The 12,535-nt window shown below is 36.7% G+C and overlaps 1 protein-coding gene across 8 annotated transcripts in view; it reads left to right on the plus strand.

Annotated features, from left to right (window-relative positions):
* Crtc (CREB-regulated transcription coactivator) overlaps positions 1 to 12,535 on the plus strand; it is a 29,536-nt gene that overhangs the window by 15,221 nt on the left and 1,780 nt on the right. For 2 of the 8 annotated variants that reach the window (XM_018520981.1, XM_018520987.1), the window contains 9 exons: positions 2,754 to 3,006; positions 4,618 to 4,723; positions 4,940 to 5,090; positions 6,350 to 6,445; positions 8,863 to 9,012; positions 9,382 to 9,504; positions 9,770 to 9,931; positions 10,808 to 10,813; positions 11,466 to 11,528. In XM_018520981.1, the coding sequence (XP_018376483.1) occupies positions 2,754 to 3,006; positions 4,618 to 4,723; positions 4,940 to 5,090; positions 6,350 to 6,445; positions 8,863 to 9,012; positions 9,382 to 9,504; positions 9,770 to 9,931; positions 10,808 to 10,813; positions 11,466 to 11,528 (1,110 nt within the window). Of the gene's footprint in view, positions 1 to 2,753; positions 3,007 to 4,617; positions 4,724 to 4,939; positions 5,091 to 6,349; positions 6,446 to 7,928; positions 7,977 to 8,862; positions 9,013 to 9,381; positions 9,505 to 9,769; positions 9,932 to 10,807; positions 10,814 to 11,465; positions 11,529 to 12,535 lie in introns of all 8 variants that reach the window. The other 6 variants (XM_018520982.1, XM_018520983.1, XM_018520985.1 and 3 more) reach the window with 6 other exon arrangements.

A 12,535-nucleotide genomic window follows, 5' to 3' on the forward strand; every position in this document is an offset into this window, starting at 1 on the left:
CGTAAACTTTTTTCTCTACAATCGCTTTCGAAATACGCAGAGTGATAGAATAATATAAAAAGAGATGCAAGAGTTTCGAATTTTTATCCTATGGAATATTAGGCTGTGAATATAAGGTGATAATATTGTAGAATGAGAAAGATAGAGAAAGTTAAGACAAAGGAAAGGAAAGAGAAACAGTTAAGGGTGAATAGAAAAATAGGTGGTAGAATATTATATAAGTCTAGGTATAAGTAAACGTGCGTGGGAGGTATGATGGATGAGTGGGTTTAGGAATAGTTTTGTGTAAACCAAGTCCTTTTCTTTCTTCTTGAAGTACAATAAATTTTTATGTTGTAGACTTCAGTATCAGACTCCTCCTTCCTTACCCTAATAAAATGAACTGCAATATTCACGAACATTGACATTTCGATAACGGATTTGGATACGGAGTATTCAATAACGTATAGCTTCAATATAGATATCATTATATTCGATTTCTAACATAAATATTAAATAATGAGAGTTTGATTTCGAATAAAGTGTTGTGTCATGTCAAATGATTCGCTGGTACATCCACTTGAAGTATGATGTCGAAACGCCTTTCGAAACTGATATTGTCGTATGATTAACGAGCGGATGAGATACGCACGATCATCCACGAATCGTCCACCATAATCGTGGGAGAGACGTTCCGTGTTTATCGCATAATTCAACAGATATTAGGTAATAGCCGTGCGACCCACGTTTGTCCAACACATGTCGACTAACGCAGCGCGCGAGAGCAGATTTCTTTATTAGACAAATTCTCGCCGCAGGCAGGAAGCTCAAAATCCCACGAGATTGTTTCATCCCCGTTAGCCCCTGGCGCTTATTTTCTTATGAGAATTTAATAGGGGAATTTTTTTAACGATTATGCGTCTTATAGGAAAGCTCTCTCCAACTTTAAATTAACCCAAACTTCCAAACATCTTTTAATTGTTATTAATGATTATTGTTAATTAAGTTTGTTGCTTCTATTATATTGTACATGTAAGATCTGTGTAAGATCGCAAAAGATGAATGCAAAGAATTTAGAATTAAAGAATAATTTCATCGTCGATAAGATGATTATGAGATGTAGAGAATGTAATCGCAAATAATCTTCACCTGGAGTTTCTTAAAAGGAAAACATGATGTTATCTGATCTAGCTAGCGATGTCCAATTTATAGAATGCCTTCTTTTCTTGAGAAGCAGCGAGATATTGCTTCTCAGAAGTGGCTCTTGATACACATCTCCCTGCGTCTCAAGCGAGAAGCGTAAGGGAAGAATATTGTAACTGTTTGCTGAAAAACTTAATATATAATGAAATACGCGGCAAAAATAGCCACGATAGAAAGCAGCGAGGTGATAACGTATTCGATAGATTGCGACATAAAATTTATGTCATAGTAAAAAACGCGAGATATCGATGGAGCTCAGACTCGTTGAATTTTCTTGTACATAACGCGTTATGAATTTTTTCAGATGAAACATCCAAATGGATTTCTATAGGTATCCGGGCCATCCAAACACCGGCATTAAATTGCTTTACGTCATTTTAATCGCCACTCATAACGCCGACGACGATGGCGGGGTCATAAAGCAGACGAGACGTTTTATGAGACGGGATTCGCGAAGCGAGAAAATTCTTCGTCGTCGGTTGAATGGTTTGCCGATGGTTGGAGAGTTCAGAGACCGGGTTTTGCCACCAAAGCACGTAGATAGAAGCGAATTATTTTGCTTCGACCTCGTCTCCTTCCTACCTCTCACGTATAAAGCACGTGAATGTGTCTTCGTAATGACTCCTCTCGGGTGCACTGTATAATTTGGAATAATGTAATTCGTCGGAATTCTATTTTATCAGTGATATGACTCACAGTGCTCGTTAATTATCACTGCTCGCTCTTATTTCCCGGAGCATTGATATCTCCAGTCGTTCTGCTCGCATTTTTATTTGACTCGAAAATCGAATCGGACACGAGCAGCGCTTACAATCGTTTTTTTTTCTCGCAAACAAGGAGCTAAAATTATTTTATCGCATTAAAATTTTACAGAAAAGACATTTATATCTCATACAGTATACGTACTTATTGATTGCGATAATATTATATAAAGAAACTGCAAGGAAAGAACGATTTTGTTGAAGTATTTAAAAATTAAGCTAAATATAAATAACTTGATTAACCTATTAAAATAATTATGTAGGACGTTCAAATTAATTACTAAAATGTCAAAACTTCTTATACAGTATTGCTTATTATACTTGAGATTTTTACGTAATTATTTTGGTGCAAAAAAGTTATTTTGTGATCTACATTTAGCTAGATTTTTAAATACAGCTTCAGCGAAATCATTCTTTCCGTACATATTCTTGGATTATAAAAATGTATTGTCTCAGTGGTTATTCCTATTGAAATAAAAATAAATGTGTAAGAAACTCAAACATGAACAATACTGCAAAAAATTTTCTACAACTAACTTGAGCGTCTACATAATAATAATACATACTAATTTGATAGTCCAATAAAATTATCTTCAGATGTATTTAACTTTAGATACTTTAACAAAACTGTTTTTTTTTTGTACAGTTGCACAAAAAGTTAGTCCACGATAAAGGCACAGCATTGCTCGTTACCGCACAATTCGCAAACGTTTCTGTTATCGTTAATTTACATTATAATCTTTGCACGCTGTTACACCGCCGCGCAATGCCAATTGTAATCCTCAAGAAGGATTTGTGCGTTTTTTGCAGACGGCGCTCAGCAATCTGGAGGAGATGCAGCACAACGCCATGTACCGTAGCGACAACAGAAGCCGAAGCATGGGGGTGGGACCTATGCGATCTCGCCCGATGGAAAAAAGGCACGACACGTCACCGTACAGCGGCGTGCCTTACCTGTCGCCACCGCCACCGGATACCTGGCGGAGAACAAACTCGGACTCCGCTTTGCATCAGAGCGCCAACGAGGCTTGCCAATCAACCTCCGCCATACCTCATCGACGAGGTAGCGACGCATCTCGGTTTTACTCTTTTCTTTTCTTTTTATTTATCATAGGTAAACCTGTTTCGACCAGTATACCCCGGATGACCCATGACGCGCGCTTTCTCTCTACGACGGATGCTGAGTGAAAGACTACGAGTTATCAAATCTTACGTAATACAAGGTTTCGTCAAAGCGCTTACTACGTGCTGTTATCCACGCACTGAGAAAAGCTTCTGGTTGAAAATGGACAAACTAAACAAATTCTGATCACATTAATCAGAATTTTGGTCATCATAATTGGACATCTGGTTATTTCAATTAAAATTTTGATTGATATTTGATTGGAAACTTCTGGTTTGTCCATTTTTAATCAGAAATTTTTCTCAGTGCGAGAATTAATGTCTATATTTGCAGTGTTTTTTCAAGTATCTTCATTATAAATAAAAATATAACTATTTACTCCAATTCATATCGAGTATAATATTGAGATATATGTGTCTAATCTATTAAAACTTTGTCATAAATATTACATTTTTTAAAAGCGTATTTCTGCAGATCTACTGCAGTTGATCAAGAGAATTAGGGCGATTAATCAAATATCTTGTATAAAACTCACCATTTCACACGTAAACATTATTTCGTCAACCGTTAATAATTTAAACGAGGCTAAAATGATACGTCGTGCAGTTTACGTGATTTATTTTGCGTGAAAATGAAATCATGTTTTTACTCCCTCGACATTTAACAATTCGAGCGTGATCGAGTATTCGCATGGGTGAATGACACAGTTTTTCAGCGTCGTTTGGATTCTATATTAATGAGTTCACTCTATATAAAACGCTCTTCGCGAAGTTGCTTCTTTGACTTTTGACTTTTGACGTGATTTTGCGAATCAGCCCAGCTCGGAAATTCCGTCATTACCATATTGCCTCGTTACTTCGTTATGTCGCGACACCGCTTCGTTCCTTTATAAGTGGTTACCTAGAGAATTTTACAAAGAGATTGATCTCTCAGAGACCTTACACGTTCGCCTCTGAAGTGCATGCGGCTTATAATCTACCCGTTAAAGGCTTTCACAACTCCAAACTATATGAACCTAGAATTCTCGTGGTTTTACATCTTGCAGCATTCGCAAAACTAATTAGATGCTTTTACTATACGCCGATTATAAAGTTGATACAATTTAAACAAGGAATCGATCCTCTCCCAAGACAAAGTTCGCAAAGTTCTTCGTGCAGATGTGACGTGCAAAGTCTTTGGAACAATAACACGGTACAGTTTTGATATAAATTATCCTTAGATCGCGTCAAATCGCGAAACTTTCCAGAGCGAACTCGTGCTAGAGATCAGTGTACAACGGAACATATGAAATGTTATACGATAGTAACTAGTAACGTTAGTAAGCGGTATTACGTTGCTCCGGAGAAATCGGATAACTAGTTTGAGAAACTTCATGCATTCTGTACAACCGTAACGGAAGATGCTGTATCAAAATGATCATTTTATATTCAGCATCGCGCAAGCAAAGTATTGTCTGGAATAAGAGAAATCATGTTAACATATATCGGCTTTACGACGTTATGTACAATATAATTTCGAAACTTGATAAATCGCGTATTCTGAAATTAACAGATCAACACGCTATGACCGGAAGCGGAAACGACAACAGAGATTCTCACCATGGTTTCATCGAACGACCAAGATCCTCGTGCGAAATGCCTAGAGTGCCTGGGATTAAGTACGTATTGTTAAATGATAAGAAATCAATAGCACGTTTTAAAAAATTAGCGTTTTCATGTGAACAGAGAAAATGTCTCTTCTAGTTTGCTTCACGATTCAGTTTTATGACTTTTGCTGACTGAGCGGTGGAATTACATCCAATAAAAACTTTCATTTGATTGCGTTGCGAGAGTTAATTGAGTTAGTTACGATTTTCGTGAACTTTTTTGTTCAGTATATACCCGAGCTCGCAACCACCGGGACAGCAAATACCTATAGGCAACAACACAGGGTCGTTGCCCGACTTGAGCAACGTACACTTTCCGTCGCCACTCCACACTCCTCTGGACCAGGAGGATCATTCGAGTAGTACGCCGTTCAGCAATGTAAGTTGTTCAACCGATTATCGTACATCGACTATGATAATATTTTCTCTTTTCTTTTCTCTTGATATTATACGCACTTTTCGCGAGGCTGCACGTTTCTGAACGAGTCTTAATCGCTTTACAGCGACGTTTAATTTTTTTTTAATATTTTTTATTCTCTCACCTGTCTTCGATCCTCGGAAAAAATGTCTGTAAAATGGTATTCGAAATTATAGAACTTTAAATGATAGTTTGAATGTCATGTTGCGATAAATTTATTATTGTCTTGTGCTATCAGATATGTTTCTCTGAGCGATTTTGCACGTATTAAGTGAAAAACGAAAGACAATTTTGTTTATTGCTACAATCGCCAATAGGTTCTATAAATAAGTGACGTTACTCATTGTTATTCAACGGATAATTTAATCCATCCGGTCTACGATAAAATCTCGATATCTTATCAGTTAAACTTTAGATGTACAATATTAGAGTTAGAATTGGTTTCTCTTTCAACTTAGATTACTGTGACGAATAAAAGATTGATATTTAAAACATTTTAAATTTATTTAATTACTAATTTTTAAATGAGTCAAGATTTTATCTCAACAAAAATTCATTGTTTTTAGATTATTAATCTCTATTTAAATATAGGTATATAATAATTATAATATCTAGATATGTGTGATAATTACTAGATATCTAGATATAATAATATTATTATATTTAGTATCTGTGGCTGAGAAAAACGACCTGATAAGTTTGCATAAAAATTGTGATAATGGCTGCGTTCCGTTTCACGCATAATGCCTATGCTGCATTATTTATCCTTGTTATTCACCGAATGTTAAACAAGGATAAATGATGCATTATGCACATCACGCGTGAAACGGAATGCAGCCAATGTAAATGTTATTTATGGGGGAAATGCATTTATTTTTTAAAAGGGGGCGGCTTTCGTCGATATCGACGTGAAGTAATCTATTTCTACTTTTGAGCGGATTGAAATTGGTTAACTAACTTAACGTTTTACAATTGATGCGGCCGACGAAAGAATATTCAATTAAAGAAGGTAAAAGGCAGATGTCGATATCGAAATTGTTCGTTCGCGTTTTTCTCATCGGTCTCTTGTTTTTCCAACAATCGCCGTTCATCTTATATATTTTTTATCACTCGTACGAGCGAAGTTGTTGAGCTACGTACAGACAAGCTGTAGACAAGTAGGATTTACCACTGAAAGCGGGAAATCTTTTTGAAATGGTCGAACCGCTGGTATATTCCAGAGTCCTCAAACGAGCAGTCCCACAAACCTGTCCAGTCCGACCAGCTTGGCACAAGCTGGTAGGCTCTCCTTTTCACAGGATCCGTCAAGCGTCCAAGTAAATATCCTCGCGGCCCCATATTACTTGTAGATTGTGCCTATTGTTATAGCACAGCGGATGTTTAATTACGAGTGACACGAATCTAATAATTTTTTTCTGAAATTTACTTATTTATCTAAAGAGCTCGACGCACGAGCTTCTGTTGTAAAGATTTCCAATCATAATACGTAGATCTCGGTTAAGAGCCGCTGTCGTAGAATGTTGTAAAATGTGCGAAATATCTGAAAATGATTTGAACCGACCTGAAAGAGTAAACCAGTTTATGAAAATTTTTTTTGTTTAGGGTCACGTCCCAAGAAATTTAATTAAGTGTACATCGCGATACAATATCGAATGTTCAGATATTTCGCATTTTCACTGGCAGATTACGGAATCGAGGAGAGCACATTTCCAGTCTAAACCCATAATAGACAAAAAACTTGTGTGATATATATACATGCATGGTATATATGCTTGAAATCTAAATTAACGAAACGTATGTGAATAAATTTGAAAGTCAAATGTGTATAGTTTAAAGAAACAATCGCTAAAAATGTTACCTCGGTTCCGTAAAACGATTTTGTTTATTGGAGAATGTAAATTAGGATGCGATGGTTGCATGCAAAGAACACTCTTTGTGCTTTTCTGTGCTTTCTTAAATGTTAGATCGTCTCAATTAGAGTAGCGCTAGAATCTTGAGGTATTGTGCAGCTGCTTTCAGGAAAAAGATATAAGTAGTTCGTTCATTTGACGCAGAGCTAACGACACAGATTGCGCAGTGAAAAAAGAAAATTTAAGCAATAAATGTACCGTTTCGCGAGAAACGGTACATTTCAGATGTTACGTAAACGCGAAGAATTTCTAGCAACAATTTTCGCATGTAATTGGATTGCTTTCATGCTAATTCAGTAATGTTTGAAAACGCCATTGCTTTAATCAGAAAAAGATTTAAGCATCTTTCACGAAAAGCAATTTTTCTCGGCATGCTCTCTCGACGTTCGAGTATACAAATTCCATCGTAGTTGAATATCAACTTTTCTTTTTTCTTTAGCGTAATTTTCTATGGTTAACGTAATAAGGATATAATGTTGCGCGCAATTATGCAGCGTTAAGTTCGAAATGAAACTTTTGCAGCACGCTATGGAAAGCACTTGTGACCTAAATGCGTCCTGACATTATTAATATAGAATTTAATAACATTTATCGAGCCCGCTCGATAATTCTGATCGTTAAACCGTACTGTAAACGCGAAATGAATTATTCGAGGAAACTGCGTCTCGTTGGCGTGACATATTTTTAATGAAAAAGAAAAATTCAGACTTTTTAATGCGCACGCGCGCGGTTGTTTCATTTGTTAATATCAGGACGTATATTTTAGTGACAGCCAGAAAAATTCGGACGATATTACGCGCGTTTATACCGACGTCTGTCTCTCTTAATTTTCTATTTATTTTTTATTTTGCCTTTGTTGTAGTGGTTGTTTGTGTTTGTTATTTTGCAGACCCATTTATCAGTGCCTGTTAACTCTAGGTTTCTTCACACGTGTAAGGTTAGTAGACACACCAGTTTCTCGCTCTCACGAAGTATTTAATAAAACGGTATATGCTTATGTTGCTGCCTCTTAGTCGCGCGATAGTCGTTAACACCGTGGCATTTTTATTGTTTTGCTTGTTATATAGCACCGAGCTTGCAGACAGACTCGAAATACAATCAATAACGAAACGTGTGTATGCTAACGCGTAGTGTGTACATACCGGCTCGTCGCAACATACATCGGGCTTGAAAACGAAAAGTAATTCCGCGATAATTGCGTTTGGCGGAAGGAACGAAATTGTAGTTTCACACAATAATAATTCTAAAATGATTTCAGCTTATGCGAATCGTTTATTTCTATGTAGTATAACGTAATGAGCGTCTCATGACGCGCTGCACGATTGATAATCTAAAAATCTCAAAAAGAAGCTTCTGAAAGAGAAGACTTGAGAGATAACTTCTTCTATCGGCGAATATTTCTTTCGGAATTTTACCACGGACGAAGTCTCTGAACGTTGTATGAAAACAGCCTATGTGCCAAGATATTACCTCTCGACTGCCAAAAACGTAATTCGTAAATATCTGGTACATGGCACACCTTCGAAGTCGATTTCAAATGTTTGCTACAAATTCAGTGGAGCAACTCGGTTGTTGCGGCGAACCGCTTCCGCAAGTCCGATGCTGTAATCAATGATGTAGAGATCGATTACGCGAGCCTGCTGCGACTATGTAGCGTCTATTCAGTTGAGTTTAGTTACTCGAAAGCGCGAAAAAGGAGAGAGAGAGAGAGAGAGAGAGAGAGGGAGAGAGAGTATGTGTTTGTATGTATGAGAGAGAAAGAGAGAGCAAAACGAGAGAGGCGACAGAGCGACGATCGATCGTTAATAGCGATGGGTATGAAGCAGGGTGTGGCACTGGAAAACAGCACAAGTACTTCGCAACAGGATCTTCAGAGCTATCCGCAGCAACCGGCGCCGACGGCGACGTCTCACAGCCCGACTGCTGGCCATTACATTTATCAACAACCGCACAGTCCTGTACCGCAAAGTCCAGTTAGTATATGCCAACCGACTAAGTCGGACGTTTCGAAAATTCTTATCATAATGCGTGAATAATATTTATTATTATTGTTGTTATTATTATTGTTATTATAAGTACTCACTGTTAAATGCATATTTATAAATTGCTTTTAAATATTTAATTTATTTTCGCATATAGCTTGACATTTAATCAGCTGTACTGAGTAGATAAAATACACACACTTCCCGAAAAAATTATCGATCCAAGGAATAGAAAATATTAATTTATATAACTTTAATATTATTATATAAATTACATGAGTGATTGTTATTAATTATTATATACTATATGATTATTAACTGGTAATTATTTATTATATCTTATCAATACTTGACATTCAGAAAACGTCACAGCACCAACAACAGCAACATCAGCAATCGCAGCTCAATTCGTTAGGATCGTATAGATCCACGCAGTCGGTGAACAGGCCGTCGCCGCAGTCGTCACCTAGTCTAACCGTTCAAGTGAGATCATCTCTTATCTTATAAAATATTAATAGATAACAAGTGTTTAAGTAACGCTCTATTATCACAGCCTTTTATCATAGAGATACAATATTATTGCTAAAATAATTTAAATGGTAACGTTATATAGAGTCATCGTTTATATAATAATGTAATAATAATAAGTGCAAAAGATTTATAACGTGAAAAAAGTTCCGTTCTCGTGTCTGTAATAATAGTTTCGTGCAACTAACGAGTTTGAAAGTAGTGCGCATTCCTTTTTCAGGGAAGTCCCTTGAGTTATAGCAATAATCCATCGGCGCCGTCTAGTCCTACAGGACATCCGGGTCCACCCAACTTGACGTCCGATCCTATCGATCAGAATACTTATTTCATCAATCAGGCGCAAGCGGCGGCCCTCCAACAGGATTTCGAACAGTTTACAATGGTATGTGAGTCATTCGCTTTTTAATCATGGCTGGAAAAGAGACTGACTTATGCGTTTGAGTTCGCGAAGAGTGTCGCGGGCGGACATATTTCCGAAAAAGAGCTCTTAAATTTTGACGTTAAACCGGTTGACTCAAAGTTCCAAAGTTTAGTAAAATTAAAATATTGGCTCGCTCGACGGTCCATTCAAGTGAAGGAAAGTAAAAGTTTTCCAAACTGTCGGAAATATTCGATTGACACGTTGGCAATGGTCCAGTCATACGTTTGGCATTCTTATTCTTTTTTAATCGAAGCTCTATCTTGGACAAGAGGAGATTCAATATATAATTTCTATCTCTTGGGACAGGCAGCCTGTAAATGATAATTCCGAAATGCGCTAAGTCCGTGAATTCGCACTGCTGTTAGACCTTGTTAATCCGTCTTTCCAAAACATAATATGTACGTGTTAAATGTTTTACGCGGTATATTTTAACATATAATTGCATACGGGTTTTCATAGAGAGAAAGAAAACAGAGAGAGAGAGAGAGAGAGAGAGAGAGAGAGAGAGAGTGTGTGTTCCGCATGCTATTGTACATAATAGGTATACACGCGCATGACCGTAACATCAGAAATACTCGCGCGTTTCATTTCACTTTCCCGAAAGGCAATTGATATTTTCAAACGAGAGATCGCCGTAATTAATTTTTTTCATCGCGTTGCGTTTGTTCGCGCAATGAGAGATACGGACACTAAAAATATAGTTCTTTAATTCCGATCTGAATTCAATCAATGTGACAGTTATGATCATGTATAACTACAACCAATCCATCAATTATAATTAATTAAGGGATATTCCGATCCTAATTGGCGCTCAATCTTTTTTTATGCATGTCGAAGGGACTGGTAAGTATTAGCCGCTGAATTGCTCGTATCTAATGAATAGTAAAGGTTAAAAGTAAAGACAAACAACGAGATTAACGAGTCAAAATTTTGATGAGACGCAAATAGAATTACAAAATAGTTCTATTTTAATTTAATTAGCCTTACAGCTTTTAAGTTTAGCCTTAGAATTCCTCATTTAGATACTTTGATCATTAGTGTTGTAGTTTCTGTGCATTATATGAATACTCATTTTTCACATGCAAGCTGATTGGTTTTGCGAATTTCAATACATATAATATGCATTACTCTTCAGGCGATTTGACCTTCAAAGCTATAATTAATGCTACGCGATGAATTATTCCAAGCGAATGATTCGTATGAATTATTCTGTCGGAATCACTTGATATTCAACTCAGTTACATCGTCAAACGTTCCGTTCTTCAAAGGCTTCAAATTATGATTTTCTTGATATTTTTATGGAATGAAATGCATCTAATATGAAATTATAATGATATTATTAGTTTACAATTGCATAAAAAAATAGTTTTTTTTGTAAAAGTTAGCCTTATAATTATAGCCGGTAAAAAAACGGCTGTATAATTATATTTGATTATATTGCCTCTAGACTTATAGTCTTAAGTCTTGTTGTTTATCTGTTGCCTGCATTCGTCAGGAGTGGCCCAAATTTGCGCAGCAGCTGATGGAACTCGGTTGCACCTGGACCACGCAGATAGAGGTGAAATATCGCCATTAGTTGAAACATTTTTATTTGCGATTTCAGAGTACTGAGAGTATATTCAACGTTGTGTCGTGGTACGCTTTTTACAAGGCCTGCAAAAAGTATTTTTTCGAAAATTATATGTCTATTATATTACATATATATGTATGTGTTGTATTGTGACTGTTAAAGATCGAATGTAAGAACGTTACTCTCACAATAGGATTTAAATACCTAATGAGTGTATCGAGTTAAAGAAAAAGGCGTGATTGATAGGATATCTTACAACCTGTTAGTTTATACTGCATTAAAAAAAGAACGGTGAATTTATATAAGTGCCGTATCTTTCACGGTATCTTTCAAACAGCAGAGGTTTGCATATAAACGTGCCAAATGTATTCCCGTGCGTGGAACTTGCTTGCACGTGCGGCAAAGGAAAAATATCAGATCCCAGAAGGGTGAAATATTTGTAGATTAAGGTAAAATATTACTCGCGGTGAAATACCATGCCACTATACATTGCACACTGATGTTTAAAACATTATCCCGATCGAAGACAAATTTTAAATGTGCCGTTAAAAAATCGTAAACGGGAAAAGGTATACAATAATAGCGGCTTTTATGCGTATCAGGAAGCTAATAATAATCGTAATTTGTAACGTATTCTTGATTGATATTCCACGAAACTCGGTAACGCGTTGTTACATATGCACATGCCAAAGTTGCCGATGTCGTGCGTGCTGAGCTACAGAACTAGTTTTATCGCGGAGGGCCTTAACGACATACCCCCTTTTTATTTCCTCGTCGTTACACGCGCAAGTAGCTATTACCATTTGATATTGCACGGACAGTTACGCGCCGAGCCATCGAGTTTAAGTGGTGGAATAGAAAAGATAATGTTTTACGAGATAAAAATAATCATTCAAACTAAACAACCTCATTCACACGGATTATTGTTCGATATTGCCCTTTAATATCGGCATCTGAGAATCTAAGAGGTTTAACGATAATAATCCTTCCTCTCC

The sequence above is a fragment of the Trachymyrmex cornetzi genome, unplaced genomic scaffold, assembly GCF_001594075.2.
Source record: "Trachymyrmex cornetzi isolate Tcor2-1 unplaced genomic scaffold, Tcor1.1 scaffold949, whole genome shotgun sequence".
NCBI classification, from domain to species: Eukaryota; Metazoa; Arthropoda; class Insecta; order Hymenoptera; family Formicidae; genus Trachymyrmex; species Trachymyrmex cornetzi.